The 25,282-nt window shown below is 37.6% G+C and overlaps 4 protein-coding genes across 6 annotated transcripts; 2 read left to right on the top strand and 2 right to left on the bottom strand.

The window, feature by feature from the left end:
• Nucleotides 1-986: 986 nt before the first annotated feature.
• On the top strand, nt 987-4,591 carry LOC121740910 (nucleolar transcription factor 1-like). Of its 2 annotated transcripts, XM_042133566.1 has the most exons (4): nt 987-1,241; nt 1,521-2,037; nt 2,150-2,275; nt 3,055-4,591. In XM_042133566.1, exons 2-4 carry the CDS (start codon nt 1,579-1,581, stop codon nt 4,405-4,407), a joined length of 1,938 nt encoding a protein of 645 aa, XP_041989500.1. In that variant the 5' UTR covers nt 987-1,241; nt 1,521-1,578; the 3' UTR covers nt 4,408-4,591. The 2 variants fall into 2 exon arrangements, with proteins under 2 accessions (XP_041989500.1, XP_041989498.1); XM_042133564.1 differs by having other exon boundaries at nt 987-2,037.
• Nucleotides 4,592-5,695: 1,104 nt separating this feature from the next.
• LOC121742196 (bifunctional nitrilase/nitrile hydratase NIT4A) lies at nt 5,696-8,551 on the bottom strand. The gene is made up of 5 exons (XM_042135271.1): nt 8,237-8,551; nt 7,496-7,675; nt 7,129-7,422; nt 6,742-7,023; nt 5,696-6,231 (listed from the first exon to the last, which is right to left on the bottom strand). Exons 1-5 carry the CDS (start codon nt 8,481-8,483, stop codon nt 6,074-6,076), a joined length of 1,161 nt encoding a protein of 386 aa, XP_041991205.1. The 5' UTR covers nt 8,484-8,551; the 3' UTR covers nt 5,696-6,073.
• Nucleotides 8,552-9,083: 532 nt separating this feature from the next.
• LOC121742197 (NAC domain-containing protein 40-like) lies at nt 9,084-11,476 on the top strand. Of its 2 annotated transcripts, none has more exons than XM_042135273.1 (4): nt 9,084-9,617; nt 10,276-10,529; nt 10,607-10,846; nt 10,958-11,476. In XM_042135273.1, the coding sequence occupies exons 1-4, from the start codon at nt 9,386-9,388 to the stop codon at nt 11,276-11,278; spliced, it is 1,047 nt and encodes a 348-aa protein (XP_041991207.1). In that variant the 5' UTR covers nt 9,084-9,385; the 3' UTR covers nt 11,279-11,476. The 2 variants fall into 2 exon arrangements, with proteins under 2 accessions (XP_041991207.1, XP_041991206.1); XM_042135272.1 differs by having other exon boundaries at nt 10,607-10,870.
• Nucleotides 11,477-21,143: 9,667 nt separating this feature from the next.
• LOC121810252 (V-type proton ATPase subunit E-like) lies at nt 21,144-23,766 on the bottom strand. The gene is made up of 6 exons (XM_042211022.1): nt 23,520-23,766; nt 23,343-23,443; nt 22,852-23,008; nt 22,201-22,394; nt 21,948-22,047; nt 21,144-21,488 (listed from the first exon to the last, which is right to left on the bottom strand). The coding sequence occupies exons 1-6, from the start codon at nt 23,619-23,621 to the stop codon at nt 21,453-21,455; spliced, it is 690 nt and encodes a 229-aa protein (XP_042066956.1). The 5' UTR covers nt 23,622-23,766; the 3' UTR covers nt 21,144-21,452.
• Between the last annotated feature and the right edge of the window lie 1,516 nt (nt 23,767-25,282).

The following is a 25,282-nucleotide window of genomic DNA, read 5'->3' as shown; positions in this document are numbered from 1 at the left end:
AATCTAAATGATCCGACGCGGTTAATTACAGGTCCAATTTTGATTTTTTTCATCCAATATCATTCGATATTACATGGGTCTAATCCAATAGTATGATTTATGAAGTTATTAAAGAATATATAAACAGAAGCATAATGAATTCTACAGTTAATTTTGGAAATTTAATGATTTTTGGTATGTTGATTAAGATGGGTTACTGCTAATCTATGCTTGATACTTGTTCAACTCTCTAATTATTTGTTTTCGAAGTTTAGAAAGTTACAATAATCACGCGCTAATTATCTTATTATAAATAGGCAAGAAATCATTATCAAAAAAGGAAAATAAATTTAAACCGCCATATCAAAATAACTTTTTCCCTCATACAATATACAATGCGCGAAAAAACATTTTTCCCTTTTTTTTATTTCACGTTTTTATTACCAAATCACTATTATATATGGACCATGATTGTACCGATAAGTTTAATAATTGTTATACTCCAAATAAGTTAAAAAAGCCTCTTTTGAAATAAAAAACAATGATTAAAAAGACAATTGAAAAAATTTGAATTTATTAGATGCAAAGTATGTAAAATTATTTGACAGGAAAGCCGAGAAATTTTACACATACATAACTACTACTCCATTAACTTAAATGATATGGTCACTTCATATAAATAACATTATTAAGTTGAAAACTAATATCACTATTACTATACATGGACCATCATATTTTTGTGAATAATTCCAAATTTATATGTATTTTTTAACTAATTTTTAAAGTTATGTGTCAGACCAAATTTAACCAAAATTCATCATCTTTCAGTAATTTCCGTACGTAATCCTCAATTCATTCTAATCAAATATACAAAATAATTATCGTAAAAATTTCGAAAAAATAATAAATTAATCCTTGTAAATGCTCACGTGTCTGCCACATCATCATCTTCTCTTTATATAACCACCTTCTCTCTCCCTCTCTTTCTCTCTCTGTCTTCCATGAAAAAGGCTATCAGATTCACTCATTGAAAGCTCCCGCTCTCTCTCTCTCTCTCACACACACACACACAACTTTTCTCAACTGCACTTGAAGAGGAAGCTTTGACAGTTGCCTCATTTGCAACTACACTGTCACATGTATCTTCCTCCCTTTTCCTTTCCCTCTCCTGATTTTTGAAAAATCAGAGCCCAACTTTTCGGAAAGGGGCCTCCAATTTGCATGCCAAACCCCATTTCAACATCTCACTGCATTAATTCCCGGTACGTTCGAATCTCCCCCACTGTTTAAACACCTTCTTTTTTGACCCATATAACGCATTTTCGGCAGTTACACTTGCAATTTTCATTTCAAAAGGGGGCCTCACCGCTTCTAAACCACCCTATTTCTGTCTCTAGATCTGTTGGTTTTTTTTATTGGAGTGATTCTTGGCTTTTCTATGCGTATATCTTGCTCCAAGATTGGATTTTTCGGCTTGCTATGATATACAAGTCTTGATTGGAGTGATTCTTTGCTTTTGTATGCATACATCTTGCTCCAAGATTGGATTTTTCGGTTGCTATGGTGTAGAATCACGTTAGGTATAGGTGTGGTTGGAGGATGCCAAGGCAGAATTTAATCAGTGTGGATGTGAGGATTGGTGGGAGGAAATGCAAAGTGAGGAAGAGGGGTTGTTCATCGTCTTCCTCGTCGTCATTGGTGCAGAATAACCGGTTGAAGCGAGCTTTTTTGGTGGGGAGACGAGTGGGATCGAGCACCCCTGTGCCAAGGTGGAAGATGATGAGCTCGAGATCACCATCAATGGAGAGTGGTGACAAGGCAGCACTCAAGTATTTGGCGGTGAGGGGTGGCGAGGAGGCGAGGGAGATGTCGATCTCAGCCCGGAAACTGGCTGCCACTCTGTGGGAGATTGATGGCCTGTCTTCACCAAGAGTGAGGAGGGAGAGTTTGAATGGGGTTGGGGGAGTTGTTAGGAGGGAGAGGATGTTGGAGGAGGCGAAGAAGCCGGGATCAACGGCTCTTGCCTTGTCTGATCTCTTTGGTAGTCATGTCTCTGAGGTGGGGATTGGGTGTTTACTCGTTGTGTTGTGTTAGGATGTGTTAGGGATTTTTGGTGGGAGAAGTTATCTTTGCATAAATTTGTGTTTGATGTCGTTTTGTTGAATTGCAGAGAATGGAATCTTATCCACTACAGAAGACCAGCCATAGGAGGAGAGCTTCTGCAAGTTCTCAGAAGCAACTTCAGATTGAAAGTGGTTTGGGAGGCACCAAATCCCCTCATAGTTGCCTCGTTGAGGTATGATTTTCGAGTTTAAACGATGAAATAGTCTTTTTTTCTAATGAAGATGGTTAAATGATTTGGCATTAGTATTTGTGTTAGTTGATTAGGATCTTGATTCGCTTTGGTGGGGTTTGAGTGATGGCGGAGGTATAATTGCCTCGTTCAGGTCTGATTTTCGAGTTGAACGTTGAAATAGTCTTTTGCTAGATGAGTTACATGAATTGGTATTAGCATTTGTGTTAGTTGATTAGGATGTACATTCCCTTTGGTGGGGTGTGAATGATGGTGGAGGATGATTCCGAGATCCAACATGTTTTCTTGAATCAAGTCGAGTTACACGATTAGTTGATTCGATCATTATAGGAACAACTAAGATTGAGTGTGTTTTTAGTGAATTTTTTTACTAGATGAAGATTGGTAAAACGATTTTACATTAGCATGTGTTAGTTGAATAGGACTGATTCCTTTGGTGGGGTGTGATGGTGGAGGATAATATGGAGATCTTGAATGAAGTCGATTTCCACGATTAGATGCTTCGATCATTTTGTTTCGTTACTAGGAGCAACTAGAAATGGACAAAAAACGTATGGCGTTACTGTGGAGCAGAGAACATGGTTTGTTTTAGTTATGGGGCACCACTCTACCTATCATCTCAATTGTTTGTCTCCTTGTAGATATCACCATATGGTTAGGAAACACTTTCATTTGTCTAGCATTTGTGTATTCATTTCAGTTGGCTGTTTCTTCTTGGTTGGACTGTTCTAGAGACTGTGACTAACGGAGACGATGCACAGGTTGATCAGGCACAGAACCATGCCTGTAGCCCGTGTAGGCATGTCGTTGGAACCAAGAATCTTCTCAAGGACGTGTACAACGGCCTTATAACTTCGAAAGAGTTGCTCAAAGTGATGAGCCGGGTCAGCCATCTCGACGAGCAGAACTCTGCGCGTGTATCCCTTTTCTCGGCCTTAAAGTTTGAGCTCGACCGGGCTTGTATCCACGTGAGTAAACTGATCCAAGAGCAACGGAAGGGGGGTGAGATTGCTGTTTTGTTAAAGCAGTTAGAAGAGGAGAAGTTGGTTTGGAAATTGAAAGAGCAGGATAAGATTCGGAGGGCCATAGCCTCGGTAAACGGAGAGCTCGAATCGGAGAGGAAAATGAGGAGGCGGACGGAGAGGCTTAACAAGAAGCTCGGTACAGAATTGGCGGAGACGAGGGAGTCCCTGGCTAAGATGAGTAAGGAGCTCGAGAGCGAGAAGAGGGCACGGGAGATATTTGAGCAAGTGTGCGATGAGCTGGCTCGGGGAATAGGGGAGGACCGGGCTGAGGTGGAGGAGCTCAAGAGGCGCTCGGCTAAGGTCTGCGAAGAGGTGGAGAAGGAGAGGGAGATGATGCAGATGGCTGATGTGCTGCGTGAGGAGCGAGTGCAGATGAAGCTCGCGGAGGCCAAGTATCAGTTCGAGGAGAAGAACGCGCTCGTTGACACACTGAGGAACGAGCTCGAGGCCTACCTGAAGTCCAAGAATGGCGAAGAGCAGCAACAAGGCGATGGCTCCCCGAGCTATGACAAGATCAAGGAGCTCGAGAGATACTTGAGGGAGACGCTGCCTAGCCCATACGAGTACCATGGTAAAGCAAGAGACGACGTTTTGGATGTCTCACTAGTAAACAGAGTTGATCAACACGAAGAAGAAGACGATGACGATGATGATGATGATGATGATGATGACGATGATGATGATGAGGAGGAGGACGACGATTCAGCTGACAGCGACCTCCACTCCATCGAACTAAACATGGATGACATCAGCAAGAGCTTCCAATGGAGCGACACGGCCAAAGCTGAGTCGAAGAGGAACTCAATCGACAAGAGCAAAGGGAGAAGGTCCATCAAGAAACCACCACCACCACCAGCAGCAGCAGTCGCTATTTCAACCGATGGGAACAAACAAGAAACACTAGACGTGTTCGACAGAAGAGGGCTATTCGAGTTCTCATCACAGCCATGGAAGAAGAACAACGTGGAAGACGAGCTCGAGAGATACAACATGATCAAAGACCTAAGAGACCACATTGTTTCCACTTCAAGAATTGCATCCTCTCAAGAGGATGATCCTCCCAATGGCGTCGTGCCATGTCACGGCTAGCAGCTATAGACGAGGCGTCGCGTCGCGCCTTGCGAAAAACTCTCCTCTAGCATATGTCATGAATTCAAGAGTGTAAACAGAAAATTTTTGTTTCCATACATAAAGTGAGTAACTGTATAAATTATGCTACTTTTTCCTCTGCAAGGAAAGAAAATGATATATTTCTTGAAATTTCTTCTACCAAGATTGGATTTTTATTAGGTAATCTTAATTTTAACCAGATAATGATGTGATAATGTGACACAATACACTAATTTTTGCTGGTCCCATGTAATTTAACCTTCAATTTAATCAAAATAGACAAGCAACTTCTTGTGTTTGGTTTTTGCCTAATCTTGTCTTAAAATTGAAGAGTGATGCATGGAATCTGGCTTCAAGAGTTGAAGACACAGAAAAATGAGATATTGTCACCTTATTATTACCACAATATTATCAATCCCATCAAAATCTTGTTTCATACAAAACACATGGTTTGAGGCAAGGGGGGTGACACCACACAAATGTTGTCTGAAACAATTGTGTTTGGAATTATAATAAGATGTGTTGAATTATTTAGAGCACATGCAATCATATCATTGCCAGAGAAACCACTGATTTTTTATGTATTAATTTTATAAGTATTAATTATCTTGTTGATTCAATGAATGATTCTCATGTGGAGGAATAATTTAAGCAGCATTTTCAAATGTCCCATTTAATTATATTTTAGTTAGTCCACTTGATTGGATTTCTTGAAGACTACATATTTGGAATATTTTAAATTTAAATAATGTATATTACCAAATTAGAAAAATGGCAAATTAAGTGTTAAGTTTCATATATTATTGAATGTTAGATAGTAAACGTAGAGAAATACTCCTATCATATGATTGAAACGTAATTAAAAAAACACTAACTCAAAGTGGTCCTCTTTACTTTTCAAATTATTACTCCACATAATTAAAGTTTTGTTTATAGACTTATAATGAGTAATCTTATATTATGAACAGAACAAGTACAGTGCAAGCCTATAAAATATTTACAACCTTAGCTTAGTACAAAACACATTTTTATATTGTGAAACTATAGAGTTCTTCTTTTCCTTAAATTGTTTACATTTTAACAATTTAATTATGCTACTTTTTTTCCATAGATATTTACATAAATCTATCTTCATTATTTTTTCCAAACATTGGTAACTTTTCCCATGTCACAAACACCTTTTTAGTTCAAATAATTCCTCATTTGTACTTACTACTTGATTCCTTTCACTTTACTAATTCCTCTTTTGACATAATTGACAATATGATAAGACAGCCTCTTAATTATCAACTACTTTCATAGATATGTTATGTTCGAAGCCCTAAAACAATAGTAAAATTCATTATTCTTGAATTCTCCATCATTCAATGCTCCTCTTTCCTTAGACTGATGGATTTGAACTCATTCCTACATTTTCAGTATCTCCAAACATAAACCAACATTACACTCTGGCATGCCAACTAGGTTCTTTGAACCCCAATCAATGTGTGAGAGTCTACATTGTAAGAATAGAGACAAGAATGTTGGCCAAATCTATGGAAATATGCAATAATGGAGAGAATTATTTTTGGGAGAGTGACCATTGACTCGACCTAGAAGGCGTTGGTGAATGAACCTGCGGACGCCTCAATGATGGGGACGAGTACTAGGGAAGGTCGGGTCGCTTGTGGGGGTTTTCGGATGCTGAGACGAAGGAGACTGGGGCCATGGGGTGGTCCTTCACGACCAGGCTGAGGATTTCAGGGCGGGCGTAGTGCCCGACCACATCAAAGTCGAACTTTGCCCGGGCCACCTCACCTAGATCTGTGAATTATGGAATAAGACAGCTATCAGAGTATAACAAAGTAATGACAAAGCTAGCAACAATCCAAATCAGCATTACAACCATATCGAACCTCAACAACCAGAGAAAACAATATGAACATGAAAACGAAGGGGGCGAGCAGTGGCCAAATTATACGTACGTTGAGGAACATTTAACGGATACGAGAGTTAAGATAAAACTTTCATGTCAAGCATTTTTGCTGCAAGAATGATGAAAATACAGTTTGATAGTTATCTACTCCCTTCGTCCACGAATAGGGGCTTTTTTTTCTGCCATGGGTTTAAAAAAATGTGAGTCAGAAAAAAATAGTGAAATTGTGGGTCCCACTTTTATTAGTTACTACCATTTATAGTAAAAGTGAAATGCAGATGTTTGGGCTGCAAGAATGGTGAAAGGACTATTTACAACTTGATAACACATGAGACGAACACGGAATGCCATTGATACGGCCCTTCACGACTAACAACGAAGAAAGGGAAGCAACGCACCTAAATCTGCCGATATGAGTGCTTCCCCATCATAGTTCGGCCCTGCCAGCACAGCACCCGATGGAGATATTATGACACTTCCGCCAGCACAAACAACGGATTCTGGCATGAGGTCTTCCTCTGTACCCGAGAAAACATAATCGGGTGGAGGTGGATAATCCTTTCTTCTGCAGAACTGGTTGGCAGAGAGCACAAAGCACCCTCCTTCAAGGGCGATGTGTGTCATCGAAGCTTGCCAAACGTCTCTTGAATCAGCCGTGGGAGCACAGTATATTTCAACACCTGCAAACACAGAGCAATAGTATTAGAAACGAACAACACGTAGGATTGGCCATGGCCGAATAAAATGGAATAGTACACCATAAGAAATTAGAGTGAAAAAACAACCTTTAGCATACATTGCTGTCCTTAAAAGTGGCATTCTGTTTTCCCAACAAATTGCAGCCCCGATTTTCCCAACAGGTGTGTCGAAGACAGGGATAGTCGAGCCATCCCCGAAACCCCAGATTATGCGCTCGAGAGCAGTAGGCATGACCTTCCTATGCTTCCCGAGGAAATGACCTTGAGGGTCGAAAAACAGAACAGTGCAGTATAAGGTGTATCCATCTCTCTCGATAGCCCCCATCACCAAATGAACCTTATATTTCGCAGCCATTGCAGCCAAACGCTCGACTTCAGGACCTGAAACAGAACGAGCATATCATACGGGATAACATACGAAAGCTCAAAACATTCTCTGTAACGTCTTACTCACCAGGAACATCGATAGCAGCAGCGTGATACTTGCGAAACTCCTCCTTGCCCTTGGCTGTACGGTTGCCAATCGAAACACCAAAAGTTGATCCACGTGGATAGCCACCGATGAATGCTTCAGGAAACACAACTAACTGAGAACCATACGAGGCTGCCTCGGCCAGCAGCCTTTCAGCCTTATCTGGAGGAACAACAACGGTCACTCACAAAGCGGTTTTCGAACAAATTTATCCAGAATCCTATACTTTTAGCAGCAATTCTTAATTCTTTCATAGTAAACACCAAATCATATTAGAACAACAAAAATTAGTGCATAAAAACATAGCAACTGCTTCAAATTCTTATCCATGTAACAACCTTTCCTCCATCAATAATTCATCTACACCCAAAGTAGCATAATGCAAATGTTTGCAAATCAAAATCTTTCATCATTTCATTATAAAGATGAAAAATTACAAGAAACCCTTGAAAATTTGAATTCACATGTTCCCTTGATTCCACACTCATCAATCATAATCAAGAAAGCCACTCCCACTTTCACCATTCAACATTAATTCCAGAACAATCTAGAAACACAATTCATAGAGCCAAAATCCAGTATAATTCATTTCTTCTCTAAAAAATGAAATCTTTGGCAAAAAAAATGGAATCTTTGGCAAGAATTTGAATCCAATCACCAAACTCGAAGACGAATGCAAGCAATCAAGTGACAAATCCGGAAAACAAAAAAAAGGGAGCAAACCAAGGGTGGCGGGGGTGTCGTAGAAGACGGTGGCGGCCTGAACGACGGTGGCACGGACGGTGGGGGAGGAGGCGTCGGCTCCCATGTCCACCTCGGCAAACAAAGGGGGCTCGGTGACGGCGGGATTGGGAACTAAAGCCATGTCTCTGAGCTTCTCAGCTACTGCTGTGGCTTCCTCTACAGTTGGATTACTGTTCACGATTTCACTGTTCGGAGCAATCGATGATGACGTGGACACTAAGCTCATGTGAGTGAACGTGAAATGGAGATGACTCTGTAAGAAAATTTCGATTATTGATTTATTAATTTCTTCTCTTTTTTTTGAGTCGAGATTTTTCTAGAAATGGGTGGATCATAAATAAATAAATTATAAATTATAAATTATAAACTATAAACATAAATGGTAAGGACTAAAGAGAAAGGATTTGATTTTGGTGGTACAAATTTTATTGATATTCGGTTTGGGTCGGTGTTGGCCCACTTTACTTTGCGATTCGACATGAAAAAGCCCAAAGCATAAATGACTATAGGAACCTCAACTCAAGTAAGAAAACCATTTTAGATTTTTATTTTATTATTATTTTCAATGAAAAAAAATAATTATAATTGTGTCGTGACATCCAGTGAGTAATGCCAATCAAAGGACAGATCCAAATCAACTCATTTAGTTAAGTGAAAATAAAATAAAGAAAATGGTGTTTAATTTTACAAAAAAAGAGAGTGTTTTATATCCCTCTTATTAAATGAAAATAGCAAAAACATTTATTCGTCACAATCTCAAACTGCCAATTTAAAAAAACAAACTAAATTTCCCAATTCACAATATTCAAGTAGAACGTGAGGAATTCAAGAATTTCGGCGCATAGATATGTGTCCCTGACACGTGTCATCCGACGTGGCGATCGAAGCTCCCACGTGGTGTCTCCTCACTCCTCACGTGATCTTCACGCTCACTCTCTCTTCGCTCTGCAACAAACACAGAGCAGAAGAAATGAAAGAAAGAAACTTGTTTGTGTGCATCACTTCAGCATCGAATTCATTTCTTCACCCAATCAATTCAGGCATATTCCAATCCCCTTCTCTCAACTTTTCCCAATCCAAAATCCTACTTGATTTGATTCGGATTTAATAATAATAATAATAATAATAATGATGATAGAAAACGAGTGTGAAATCAAGGAGGAGAGATCATCAGCAAGCAACACTCCGATGGAAATCTCGATAGCGGAGGCTTCGTCGATGTTTCCCGGTTTCCGATTCTCGCCTACCGACGAGGAGTTGATTCAGTATTATCTGAAGAAGAAGCTTCACGGCTCCCCCGACGGCGTCGACGTCATTCCCGAAGTCGATATATGCAGACATGAACCTTGGGATTTACCAGGTTACCTTAATTTCAATTTCTGTGTTAGATATACACGTGTGAGTTGTCTCGTTGTCATTCATATAATTTTTGAATTGTGGAGTAGATATCAATTTATATACTAGTAAGTTGCATTTTCTATCGCCAATTGATTTTGTGATTTTAGCGCCTAGAAACTATTAGTACCAATTGATTTTAGAATGAAACTGACTAGCATCGTGCCTTGAAACTATTTAGTAACAATTGATCTAATAGGTTGTGCAACTAATGTCGCATCACGGGAATTTTCGTATTTTATTTCATTAATGCACGTTAAGATATGTAGTACTACTAGCATTGGTGGGAATATGAGTACGAATTCATTTTGTGACTGAGCTGAGTATGGTTGATCAAATTAGATTTGTGTATATACATGGTTATATTTTTGGTATTTAGAATGTGTTTATGCTATATAGATTGATGAAATGACAAAAAAATGATGATATAAACATGTACTAGTAGTATTTGTTTGAGGGGATTTTGTTGGAGTATATGAAGTATATGGGACATGTAAATGTAACTACATTTATGTAATGTGAAAGTAAATGTGGAGTGTGGATTAGGAATGTATGTTTATATGTGTAGCATTTGTGGTGGAATTGAGGATTTGATTGGAGTTGTCTGATTGAAATGAAAGCAGGTCAATCGGTGATACAGTCGGACAACGAATGGTTCTTCTTCTCGCCTCGCGGAAGGAAGTATCCGAATGGCTCTCAGAGTAAAAGGGCGACTGTGTCCGGTTACTGGAAGGCAACTGGGAAGGAGCGCAGCGTCAAGTCTGGTTCGACTCAGATTGGCACGAAGAGGACTCTGGTGTTCCACACGGGCCGGGCGCCAAAAGGGCAGAGGACAGAGTGGATAATGCACGAGTACACCACAAGTGAGAAATCCGAGGTGAGTAGTTTCGTTCTCCCTCTCGTTTGTCTGAAACCGAGAGAGTTGTAAATCGTATGAGTTTATGTCGAATATAGGATGCTATGGTAGTGTGTCGCCTTCGGAGGAATAAGGAATTTCATTTGAACGAAAATCAAGGGAGCAATGAAGGGGGGTCCACAGCGGTCGATAATAGTGCACCATCTTTATCTGGTGTCGATCAATCCCCCCTCGTTGATGGGGCCAAGACTGCAGATAGTTGTTCCAAGGATTGTAGCAGCAGCCTCAACTCTCACTCAGTGGAGCATCTCGACACGGGCTCAGAGTCGGAAGAGAAAGTAACGAACGAATCCTCTCACCCCGTTAGTAGCTTTTTAGTGATTTGCATCAATGTATCATCCATCCTTCCTTCCCTCCATGAAGTTTGCAAATTTCATGATCTCTTGTAGGTAGACGATTGCTACGTGGACATAATGAAGGACGACATAATCAAGCTCGATGAATCTTCGTTCAAGACGGCTCAAGATGCCCTGTCTGTCCTCCCTTCGCAAGGGACAGCGAACCGGCGCCTCAGGCTCAGGCGGCATAGAATGGGATCTCAAGGGACAAAGCATTTCGGAATATATGAGCTTGCAACGCAAACTCGTGAAGATCCAAGCCTAGGCGACAGATCATCGCGTACTAGAAGGATATCGCTCTCCTTCGTGTTTTTCGTGTTAATCTCTCTATTGGTATTGCTCCTCGGCCGAGACTACATCCACGGATCTTAATGGTACGTGTTGATGATCGTATTCGCTTGGTACCTACTGGTGTGGTTGTCTTTGCCTGAATGTTTATAGAGTTGTTGAAGAATTTGTGATCCTAAGTTTTGAAATGTAAAAAAGTGAGATCATATATGATGTGTGTAGTTTGTATGATGGTGTAAATTATATAGTTTTACATTAATGAATAGTATTGGTTTATTGCTAGATTAGTTTGCTTTACACTTCTCATCTATTCCGTGTTCTTTGTACTCTCATTTACGCATTTTACATGATCGCATTTTACTATTTATTAACTCATGATCATATTCGCACAACATCATGTTCAACTATGAAAAAATTATCACCAAAAATAATATTTAGAGACAATTAATAACAAATGCATCCTAAAGTTTGTCCTAATTACACTGAAATGGAATTAAATGTCTCTAAATTTTCACATATAGACAAAATTAAATTGGGCAGACTTGGAATTTCTTTGGTAATGAAATTAAATGTCCCTAAATTTTCAAATATAGACAAAATTTTATTTATTCCATAAATTGGACAGACTTAGAATATCTTAGATATTATTACTCTATAAATTTTCCCAATTCAAAATCTAACACGAAATTCAACCATAAACTCAAAAAGGGTAATTCACAATTATTGGTGGAGAGACAGATCAGTCATCTCTCTCTTTCTAAATCTTCTTCCATTACTGATTGTCCTACGATTAATATCGTAATCACACTTCAGCAATCAGTAGTATTCTTGAGCACATGCTTCCCTTTTGGGTTTTCTCACCACAAAGCCCTAGAGCCACAAATTGGGGTGTAGCTAAATTTTCTTGAAGCGACCTTTGTGATTCTCCGATTCGAGTTCTTACTTGGAAGCTATTTATGTCAAAATTGAGCCCTGATCTGTAAGTTCTTTGTTTCTATGATTTCGATATACGCATTTTGATGCATTTTTCTTCAATATGGAAGTATTCTATTTCCAACCATGGTGTTAATTTCTGGTTGATTTAGCACATTTTATATTTTTATTTAAGTTCGAGGATTTGCAGAATTGGGGATTTGTGATTTGCTGATGGTTTTAGGTTGATTTGATGCTCAGTTTAGTTGGTTAAGTGGTGAATTAGGGATAACAGTGTTATAATTAGCTATTTTTGAGGCTCTGTTTAGGCAATTGGGGAGTGACAGGAAATGTACTAATTAAATAAGTTGGATGATGTTTGTTTTGAATTTTGAAGCTATGTTTATATACATTTCGATTTTCAAAGATTCAATTTTTGTTAGCTTGTAACCGTTTTGATTGTTGATGGGTGTTTTTTCATGTTCTTTGCTAGGAAATATGTCGAGGCCAGTGCTGCTTGTTTGTGTGTTGCTTATATTGATTATCACGTCTCAATTCGAGTGGAGGCAACAGCTAGTCAGTGATGTCGATGCAATTGCAACCCCGAGGGAATCTAAGAAGCAGCAGAGGATACAGCAACGAGAAGAAAATATCAAAGAGAAGGTAATCATCGTCCGCTGATCTTATACCATCCTAACCAATCATGTTGATATCCTTGTTCTGATGGGAGATCCGTTCATATGTAGCATTTTTTGTTTTTCGTGTTAAATGCATTTGTTGCATATAGAACTATAGATTAACCGTTGCTCCAGGAAGAAATCTTCTTGGCAGCTTGATTGAAGATATGCCTATCGATGCTTGTTGTCCTCATTTTTTACTCGTGCTGATGTTTTTGTGTTCTGTTGCTGTAAACGAGCTATAATAGAACACGCTGTGATATGTTGCTGAAGATTTGAAAATGGAATAGTAGTAAGATTTGGCATGAATTTGTGACTTCTGATGTGAAAAGAAACCTAATGATATCATAGAATTCAAGAACTGACTTTTAAAGAGTAGTTTTTGCTGATGTTTATGTTCTGTTCGGCCACCTTGTATCGGGTTGCATGTTCAAAGCTTGGTTTTGCAGTTCTTTTACTGTATGACTTAGTGAGGTATCATCGAACTATGAAATGTAGGTGCTAACGCGTATATTTGAGCTGTATTCATCGACTTTTGCAGATTATTCTGTCCCAAGAGAAGAACATCCAAAGTCTGAATGATCTCGTTCGTAGTCTTAAGGAACAGCTGAGACAGTGTCGTGGCAATAATGTAACTTCTAGCAGGGCTTTCAGCTCGTAGATAACGATGTTTTAAGCTTCAGAGACAGCAAATTTCATGGAAGATCAGCTGCTGCAAGCCTGAATTATGTTGTTGCTCATCATCTGTGGTGATGATATTCCCACCATTCTTCTTCTTCAGTCATACTTTTATTTTTTAAAATAATTTTCTGTAAAGCCTAATTACTTATACTACCTCTTTATTTCTATAGTTCTGTAAGTATATAACTACATAGACTCCTACACATAAGCACCAGATGATTTTATCTATATTTACTATTTTTACTAAATTTTTTTGTCATGGGATGTTTGAATTTCTTTGCAAGAACTTGAGTAGGACACTGTCAGTCATAGCCATGTTTTAATTATAGGATTTATCAGAATGTAGTAAATATGCAACGTATGAATGGAATAAAAATTGAATATATCATTATTTTGAAGAATTTGAGATTAAATTTTTTTTTTCTTATACTACATAGTAATAACAACAATATCTAGCATTTAAAAATAATAAGGATGCATATTAAGGGATGTGATCAATTGCTAACTCTTCTTTTAATTGCTAACTAAAACTAATTTAAGACATTAGGATTTTAGATATCTAATGTGTATTTCGTTTTTTATTTTTTAATATTAAAAAGATAATAACGATTATCAAATTTAGGGTTTTGGAACTCAATGTCAATATTGTGTATAAAATATATCAACACGAAAATATGACACTGTCAATGCAATTTGGTATTGACATTATGCAAACATTATATTGACATATTATGTAAGTTGTATTGATATTACATGCTTCTTGAAAAATACGAAAATTCATGAAATTTTTTTCAAATCTTGACACCAAAACATATGCATGTAGGACCTCGTTGGAATCCTTATAAAAATATCTTTAATTTGATATATGTTGTGCGAACAAATAATTTAAATTGAGATAGTTATATGCATTAAATGTTTTGAGATATTTTTCAAAAGTTAGTTATAACTAATTTGTTGTTAACTGATATTATTAACATTTTTTTATATTGTATTGATATTTGGGGATGAATGATCTTGGCATTTAATTTAAAGATCTGATATCTATTATTGAGTCGTAGTTAGCAACATGAATGTGAATTAGCAATATAATACAGTCCACTGTATCAAAATACACATTTGTAATCGAAATTCGAAAGTAATCTATTTATAAAAGCAAAATGAGTCAATATTTCAAAGTGATTTTAGGATAGTGTCAGCTCAAGTAAATTATGATGTTTTTGTATACTTAGGTGGTGTTCGGTTTGCAAGATAAAATAATACCAAGATACAATCTAGGATTGAGTCGTGAGATTATTTAGTTATAGGGGAGCTATGACTAATTATCCCATAACTATCTATCTAAGATTGAGTTGTGAGGTTGAATCTCATGAACCGAACGCACTACAAATTTAATTCCGGATACAATCTTGCAAACCAAACACCCCCTTAAGATAGTACTCCTACATTACAAGATCCAAAAGCTTCGAATTCATATACTCCCCCAACCACCACCAAACTAAGTTGGATTCATATTCCCTTTTTTGGAAAAAAAAAACCAAAATATCCAATCAGTCTTAATTTATTCTATCACTTACTTTCCTTGCCCTTTATCTTTCCTACTTTATTATTCTCTTCTACTTTCAACATAATTTCTTAATCTCCGTACACAAAAATTATGACTCAATTTAATTAGGACGGAGGAAATACTAGTATTTTGCATAATTTTGGAATTTGTAAAGTACTGCTATTATATGTAGTACTCCCTCCGTCCCAACTAAGTTGAGACAAATCTTTTAGGCAAGGAAATTAAGAAATTGTGTTGAAAAGTAGAAGCGAGGAATAAAGTAGGAAAGATTAATAGAGAGTAAAGTAAATAGTGGAATAAAGTAAAAGTGATTGGATGTTTTATTTTTTACTAAAAAAAGAAAATGACTCAGCTTAATTGAGACACCCCAAAGAGAAATATGACCCAACTTAACTGAGACGGAGGGGGAGTACAATACAAGTCTCATTCTGATTGCTGATTTGGCAATATTTGATTTTAAATTTCGGATCAAGGACCATAGGTCCACCTGGGAGACATATTTAAGAGCATCCCCAGCGCTGTTCATCCGTACGGATGGCGTCCGTGCTGCTGGCGTGGCGGTGTGCTGCTCGCTGATGTGCTCTTGCCGCTGGCACGGCGCTGATCGATGCATTGAGCATGTTCGTGCCGCTGAGTAGGCTGACGTGACGCGTTCTGATTGGCCAAAGGCAAAGCCGTTTGCATTTTTCGATTTTTCCTTTTAAAAAAAAATTGAATTTAATTTAAAAAAATCAATTTTCAATAAAAAATATATATTTTCCCACTTCTGAATAAATTATATCCGTTTTCTCCCCACTATTAATTTATTTTTCAATTTTTTTCCCCAAAATTCACATTTTCATCTATAAATAACCACACTTCCACACCAAAAACTTCACACCACCCTACACAATTCTCATCTAAATTCTCTCATCTTCTCTTATCAATTCTCAATCTTTCACTCTTACAAAAAAAATATCCGGCTCCGGCGATCACCCCTCCGACTCCCGCGGTTGGAACCACTATGGTTCGGCTAACAACCATTCTCTAGTCCGGAAATGCAATTTTCGGCCTCTCGTTAAACCCAAGGTTCTCAAGTTCCGGGTGGCTACCGGCCATCCCCGGTGGACGACCAAGATGCCCCCGATGGGCGATACGGGTGGGCACCCGAACCCAGATCGGGAGGGAGCGGCGGCTCTCAAACTCCTCCTCTTCATACTCCTACTCCTCGTGGTGTCCGCACCCCGTAGACTCCGGCGGAGATGGATCAATTATTCAAAACCTTATTTGATTATCTCCGAAGATTCGGAGATAGCACGAACTAAAGCGGGGATAGGTTTTGGTGGCGCATCTCTCGCCGGTACAATGAAAACCGTCTGGCTGGAACCATCAAGCGCAATGAGAGTATGGTGCGTAATGTCATATTCAGAGCCAACGAAGAAATCAAAAAGTTCCAGGGGTATTACCTCCAAGAAGAGCGGTCGGCGGGGAGCGGCAGGAGTGAGCTCGACATCATCAGTGCTGCCTTGGCGACCTACCAATCCCTAAATTACAAACTGTTCAAGTACCTCAGAGCTTGGCAGGAGGTGCGTGTGCATCCGAAGTATAGGGGAGACGTATCATCCTCCTCCAGCTCCTCCAGCAAACGGTCGAGGTCGGTATCCCTATCCGACGCCGGCGAGGATGAAGTGGCTAGCCAGCTTGCCAGAGCTAACTTGGATAGCCCCGATGCCGGCCCGAGCAGTTCCCAACGCCGGCCGCAAGGAAGGAAGAAGGCGACGGCCAACCGTCGTCGCGCCGCGACTCCATCCGCTCCCGCTCCCTTTGTGCCACCTCAACCCCCCACCAACTCGTTGTGGACCCTTTTGGCCCAACTCAATTTGGCCGATAGGTCAAATATGACTCCCGAGCAACTTGATTCACATTTGACAATGATACGGAGTCTCCGAAGAACATTGGGGATAGGGCCAGAGGAATAGTCTTCCACGAGGGTATTTTTTAGCCTTTAATTATATATGTTTTTATTTTTTAGGATTTTAATTATGTATTTTTATTGTTTAGGATTTTAATTATGTAATTTTTAATTTTTAGGATTTTAATTATGTAATTTTTAATTTTTTATAATTTGTAATAGTATTCCGGGTATTTTTTAATGCATTTTAATATTGTGGAAATGTTTTTATTTAAATTGAATAATAGAATGGTAGAACTCTTGAGCATGTCCTTGCGGAAGAGCATGAATGTGGGTGTTGTGCTCTTGGGAAACAGCAGGGAGTAAAAAAATAATAAAAGTGGGTCTGGGCCTACCTCCGTGCTCTTGCCAAGGAGCACGGATAAGGATGCTCTAATGATAAATGGTAATGATGATTTTATTTTGGATTGAGTCGGGACAAGATGTACATACAAAAGAAAATAAAGAGCCATTACTTTTTTTCTCTTTATTTTTCTTTATAATTCTTCTTAGTGATCTTTAATTTTCTAAGTTACTAATAGTAATAAATTGGACATCAACTATTAATAATATTTTAATTAATTTTTAAATTTTATTAATAATGGGCATTGGTAGAGTATACAATAATGCGTACCATTTTAACACTGATGAACTGAGTCTGGCGAGTGGACTCACTACTTCTTCGCTCAATCACTGGCGAGTAGACTCGCTACTTCTTCGCTCAATCGTTCTTTAAAAATAACTATACTAAGCATACAAAATATTTTGCCACTATTTCATATTGTTACAAAAAGTTTGAAGCATAAAATTTCGTTCATGTTTCAATTTACACATTCGGTATTTACTTTTAAATGTCATCAACTCTTTGTCCATGTGGAATACAAAATATTTCAACATCTTTTTTATATTTATTACAAATAATTTTATCATTATTTTATACTGATATAAATATTCCTGTCTTTATTTCATACTCCCTATACACTAGGCCGACCGGTGAATACGTAACATAAAGAAAACCTGCAGTTTTTCGCTGGAATATTAGTTAGTTCTTCCAACTTGGACATTTGAGAGAGAGAGAGAGAGAGATTGGTGTAATTTAGAGCCATAAATAAGGTTAGTTGAAGTGAGAGCCCTCCATTTTTGATGAAGCTCATCAATGGCCAAGTAAATGCTGTTAAAATTACCAACTCACTTCTGCTGCTGATTAAAAATAGTTGGAAAGTTGTAGCTTTTCCAACACACACACACACACCTAACTTCTGCATAGATATTTAAGTCCATTTCTTTAACTATAAATGTGTGTGTGGGGGTGTAGATTTTGGACGGGGTGGGGGGACGTGTGCATTGCATGCTGCGTGTAATAAAAATGGTTTATTGCCTGAGAAAGACATACCAACACCTGATGTTTTGTTGCTCACCAGTGGGGGCTCCATCTACAGGCATTTATTTGAGGTTGTTATGCCTCTTGCTCGTTGTCAAGAAACGGACCTAATCAAACGGGACGGGTATAGGGTTAATACTTAAGAGAGATTTATGTACATGTAACCTACACAACATAGTGTAGGTGTAATAAGCATTTTCTGATGGCAGTTAGCTCTTTTTTAATGGCAATTTAATTGCTTCTTTAAATAGTAGTAGTATGTGTTAAGTGTTAACCAACAATTGCAGCCTTGAATTAATGTAGCCTATTACACACATTGTGGTTGCAAATATTTACTCTAATTTGTTGTAATAAAAGAAACCCCACCAATTTGTTTCTCCAAAGATTCTCTTCTTGTTCTATATATAGCCTCAAACCATCCTTGTAAGTCACATCACAAATTCATTCCCTCTCTATTAGTACAAGTTATCCTGTTTCATTGGTAGCAAGAATGAACTACAGGGACTCAAGCCCGAAGCTCGAGCTCAAGCTCAACCTGTCCCCGCCCCGCGAGTCGGTCTCGTCAGCGGACGTCTCTCCACGGAGCTCCTGCGTGTCCCGGGAGACGAGCCCGGCTGGGGCCTCGCACTGCTCGAGCAGCCCGGAGAGTAGCAGCAGCATGATGCTCGTGGGGTGCCCGCGCTGCTTGATGTACGTGATGCTGCTCGAAGATGATCCGAAATGCCCCAAATGCAAGAGCACTGTTTTGCTTGATTTCATGCATGAAGAGAAGGCCAGAGAGTTCAAGAAGTGAGCCAGCAAATCTTGCTGCATATTAGCTACATTAATGGATTTAATTTCCTGTTTTTTTGTTTTTTGGTTCAATTTCTATCTTTTTGGTTGAGTGATATGTAGCTTTTTTTTTATGGAAATTTGAAGAAACAATTTCTCAAGAAGTGTTGAATCATGAATGTGAGGTGATGCAGTTGCAACGAACATTTTAGGCTATAATTTTGAGGCATAAATATTATTTATGTGCAGTTGATGTTCTCACATGCTTCTTGGAAGCAAGCATTATATCCCATTAAATAAATTATTAAATGAAGTGGTTAAACTATAATCAAGATTTTTAATTTTTATCAACCGTTGGAGATTATAATTAGCAAATTAAAGACCAAAAAAGTAGATTTAATCAGGTGAGGAGATTAACGTAGCATCAATATTTTCAATAGTTAATAAATAACAATAAATTTCGCAGTTATACCAAGATATTTATTTGCAATATTTAATAAAAAAAATAAATTCGCATTATTTGCAATACTTGATGGTATGCACTAGTTTAAAAAATGAAATAAAAAATAATTATATTATGACTAAAGGCCCATTTTGGTCCTTAACATATTGCAATTTTACGATTTTGATCCAAAACATTATCTTTTGAATTATTCGGTCCCTCGCAAATAAAAACGGGTCACATTTGGTCTGAATTTGACGGAACTGTTAAAATTTAACAGTCAATAGATTTTAATTACATTTTGACCGAATTAAATTAATAAATATGTTTTATTAATGTCTAATACTCTAATTAACCCAAACCTAAAAAATTAGGGTCCAAGGAAGCGCAACCACCTTGGATTTCGCCGGAGGCGGAATGTTGGAAATCTCCACCAATGCGCGGTCAGCTGAATCAGAAAGAGAGGCGGATGAAGACTGAGACGACGATGGCTGCTTCGGAACCCGCAGCGCGCGGGATCGAATCCCTATCTATCTCCCATTAATCAATCTTGAATGAACTATTAAAGCCCCCCACCAAAAGATTTTCCCTCTCTCTCGTCTCAGCCCATGGCTTTCTCCTTTGGCCTCTCTTCCCCCAGAAACACCACCGCCGCATCTCTCCTCCTCCGCAGCTCACACGTCCATCTCCCCCATTTCCGACCCAACACTCACCTCATCTTCATCCTCAACCCTCACCAACGGCAACCATCATCCTCTCTCTCCCTCTCATTTTCCACCTCAGCAGCGCCGCCACCCACAGCCGGAGTCCCTCCTACCGTGACCTCGAATATTCGTGGAGGAATGTGTGTTATACGCCGTCGATCACGGCGTTTAACTCAGAGGCTTCCTGCCGCGCTGTTCACATCCACGACGCTGCGGAAGCTCGAGCTCAGGCAGAGAAGAGAGTGTAGAGAGATAGAGATAATTTGTTCTTAAAAAATAAGAAAAAAAAGTAAATATTCTTATTTAAATTCATAATCCAGTCAAAATAACTTAAACATCGTTGACTGTCAAATTTTAACAGTTCCGTCAAATTCGGACCAAATATGACCCGTTTTTATTTGTGAGGGACCGAATAATTCAAAAGATAATATTTTGAACCAAAATCGTAAAATCACAATATGTTAAGGACCAAAATGAGACTTTAGTTTTATATTATCTGATTTACTAACTTAAAACTGAGACAGAAATAAGTCAACTCCCATTTATACACATATCACGTATACTCCATATAGCATAAATCTTTTATTTTAGAAAATAAAATATATCAAGATCTAAAATTCTACTTATAGGTTGAACTCATCTACACCATTTAATGACCTATTGATACTTTTACTCCACTAAAATAAATACTACTACTAATAAATATCATTGTCCTTTACAGTGCACTATTTGAAAATTGGATATGATGAGTGTAATTATGCAAAATAAATTTAAGATTCCGTTATTAGTATTACTTAGAAAACATGATCACTAATGTAAGACAATGTTTGATAAAAACAAACTTAGTACCAAATACATGTGCCCAAATACTTACTGCAACAGTAGGATTTTCTTCAAGATGATATATGTCATCTGTTTATTAAAACCAGGAACAAAAACTAGGTCCAAGCAGCTTACAAATATAACAGAATCGAGAAATAAATAGCAGCGTCGATCTAGACTTCTATGCGTACATAAACTTAAGGAAAACACTGAACGGACAGGTACACACGGAATGTGGATAACGTGCACCTCGCGATGCAATCAAGAATGTGACGAGAGAACGGAACATATACAGCCATGAACAAGCCACTGGGTGATGAATTCTCTTGGATTGATGGCCAAGCCAGTGTCATAGATGCACAGGTTTTCGACCATCAAGCGGCAATCTGACCAAACAGACTCTTGCGGATCTGCAATCAGATAAATTGCATTAAGCCAAGAACACATTGAGTATCCTAACAGCTGAAAACGCTTATTCAGTGGGACTAACAAGTAAAGGGAATTTTCTTAATTTTTGTGTTTGCATTGTTTTCTATGGTATTCATATGCTAATCAGTTCTTTCCCTCAAATCAAGATTGAAATAAGATGAATTTTTTTGCACATTATTCGGCAGCAGGGTTGGCCTTTATTTAAACAAGCACTCTAATATTGATTCCAAGAAATGATCTTGAAGATAATTAGATACAAGTATTAGCATCTCCTCTTAACTAATTGACATGGGATTAATAGAAAACGATAAGAACATAGCAGAATAAATAAAAGACAAGGCAATGTGATTCATAGTTCACATCTGTCAGCTCCATATAGTTGTATCATAATGAGCAGAAACGGAGTAAAGTAAAAACAGAGAGCTTAGATTGGGAGGTACCTCTGGCAACTTTTTGCGGAATACAACATCCAGTCTGGCATCGAGAGTGTTCTCAAAAACAATTTTCCCGTCCCTAGAAGCCAACACCACACCTCCGGAACTGAAAATAATTGTCATGGTATTTTCACTTATCAGCAGTGTCAAAATTCCAGATCAGTTAACAAATTGGTTGTCTGCTCAGTCAACTCTAACATAAGCTCATTTTTTATATTCCACGAATAAAAGGGAACTAGTATTTAGCAGGTTATATTACCAGTAGCGGTCATGCTCATTCTTCTTAGAAGGAGCTGGTGGAAGATAGATTTTGTCAACAACAATCTCAGGTTGATGAACTTGTGCTTTCTCTGCATATTCTTCCTTTGCTGAATCCAAGACAGACTCTACCAATTCCAAGTCTTCTTTACGGCAGCGCAGCAACACAGATGGTTCTTTCAGCCTCAACAAACTCTGCAATGGGGATAAATATGAATTTTGAACAATAGAAGTGAACTTTATGACACTTTTATGGCTAAAGAGATTCAATGACAGAGAATATATGAAGTAAACAAGAAGAATATCTCAATTTGATTTTACACTGACATACATTATGCAATATGAAAACAGAAGTTTGACAAAAAAAGACAGAAAGTTCAAATGGCCGTGGAATCATAATCTCTGTACAGGAAGTGCTCCCCATGGATATATACTCCGTTGTGAACGTGCTTCATGTACAAAGTTCTGAAAAATTATTTCCATAAGGTAAAATACTAAACGAGAAATCAATTCTAGGGTGGACAGCCAAATAACTAGCAGCCTTTCAATACAAATGTATGTAGTTTACAAAGAATTAATGTATGCAGAAGATACGGAACTATAAGACACAAATGATAGGTTATATACAAGACCAAGATTCAGCTTCCCGAACCTGAACAATGAGATTCTTCAGGAGATTTTTATAGTTATTCTGATTACTGCCAACACTCAGAAGTTCCTTCGATGCGTTTTCCTTCATGGAATTGACCAAATCATCCTGAGCTTGGAGAACCTTGATTCGAGAAGCATTCAGTTGCATCGAGTACTCACTACACCAGCCAAGATATAAAAAATTCAATCAGATGGCATCTAACATAAATTAAACCACTATCCTCAAATCATCTCCTAATGACTTTAATGAACATCAATCAAAACATTTAAAGCTTAGCTAATTACAAGTCATATTAACATTGACATTTTTTAAAAGATGCAGATTTCCAATGAAGATCTCGTAATACAATCGGAGAGCAACACATTAAAACCAGAGTCTTTGAAAATCAAATTAACTAAAAAAATCCGCATAAATTTCAGTTTACGAACAAACACGCAGCAAAAACCAACCAAATGCCGGCGAAAAAGCTAAAACGAAACTACGAATCATACATCTTTTTGCGCACTTCAACTTGTTTTTCCTTGCGCTCGTACTCCTGCCTGATCTTCTTCTTCTCAGCCTCCACCAATTGCAGCTTCTCTATATTGAATTCCTGCAACAAAAGCACGAACCATCAATTCAACAAAAATCTCATAAAAAAAACCTAAATCGGAATGTGCACGGCGTACTTCTTCGGCGGAGACGGAGATCTCGTTGGCCTTCTCCTCCGCCTCCTGGCGGATGAATCGGACCATCTGCTGGATCTGCTTGGAGACATCGGAGTCGTTCATCTTCGGATTCGGATCGAGCTGCGATGAATCAGGCAAAACTGTCTTCTCGTTTCTGGAGAGGTCGAAATGGAAAGAGAGAGAAGAGAAGATTCGCCTATGGTAGACGTCCACGAATCACGATCACACGAGGAAGAAAGAGAAAAGCGTTACTATCTTTTCCCTTTGATAAATTGTTAACACTTTTTGAAGTCGCTTTTGATTTTCATGATCCATTTAGAGATCAAAGCCCATGAGCTTTAGTTATTCTTCTAATATCTCGTGGGCCTTGTTGCAATCTGTATATTAATCCACAACAAATTAAAGCCATCTAATTATGATAAAAGAAAAGATTGTTGAACCCCTTTAATTGCGCTTAATTGTTGAATTTGTTTTATCAGAGTGGTCTAAAATAATGGCTAAATAATAGTAGTATTTTGTGACAAGTCAAGTCAAAATAAATCATAACAATTCATCATGATTGAGCTTTAAAATCACTCATTTATAAACCCACTTCATAGTCAGCTGACTTGACTGGATACAACCACAATTCACTTTAGAGAAATTATATGTGGAATTTAAATTATAATGATTAGTAACACTAGTTGACGTTTTATTTAGTCCAACTATGGTGGGTGTGGTTGACTAAAATAAAACAATAATAATAATAATAATAATAATAATAATAATAATAATAATAATAATAATAATAATAATTACAAATATAAACCCACGTCCACTAAGTCAGTCAATACGTGCTTATTGAAGATTCATAAGCAAGAGTTTTCCCATTCCAAAATATCAATCTTGAAAATAACAATAACTTCTTTATCCAAGTTCCTAAAAGCACTATTTTGATTTTTTTCTTTTTCTGCAACTGTCAATAATATACTTTATCAAACATGTGCAACTTGATTGACAATTTGCCACATTAACCATATTTATAAGTCTTGTAATCAAAGACCACACATAACAACCATAAGCTAAAAAAAACAAAAGGAAGCATTAGAGTAGAAGTCAAGATCCAAGAATGTTCCATTTTCAAAAATTAATTTATACTTAAAATACAATTTTAGTATAAATGGATAACAATTAGTATATTATTCTAAATTAAAGTAACACATATACCAAAAGTACACTTTAAAACGTAAAAGACATGGACAAGTATTTTAATTATGAAACATGAGAAATAATATACCAATACTTCTAATTAAATGAAAGGTCACATTCTTAAATTTATACGTTTTCTCATCATATATTTTATCATCAATTGCAGGTTCGTTGATCTACCTGACCTAATTAATTGGACAAAAAAAATCAAATCTTCTTTCTATATTAATTTAGTATGAGTAATAATTACACCCAATAATGAACAAATAGTTAACTGTCTGAATTTGAAATATTCATACAATATTGAAACTATTTGTAACTACAGCTAGATCGTTTTGTTACCAAACTAATTTGTTGAAAACTCTGTAATATCATAACAAAATATCACATGACCTAATTAGTACTACAGTACAGTACATTACAGCAGTGACAATTTCTGTGATGGAATAACATAAAATTAATGTGATAAACTCACAATTTGACCAATATATGTACCACTCCTTCAATCCATAACGATTGTTCTGCCATTTTGCTACGTACAAAAAATTAATCTTTTTTCTGATTTATACAATGTA

The sequence above is a fragment of the Salvia splendens genome, chromosome 7, assembly GCF_004379255.2.
Source record: "Salvia splendens isolate huo1 chromosome 7, SspV2, whole genome shotgun sequence".
Lineage (NCBI taxonomy): Eukaryota > Viridiplantae > Streptophyta > Magnoliopsida > Lamiales > Lamiaceae > Salvia > Salvia splendens.
The sequence above is the reverse complement of the archived record's forward strand: the minus strand, read 5'-3'. Positions and strand labels throughout refer to the sequence as shown.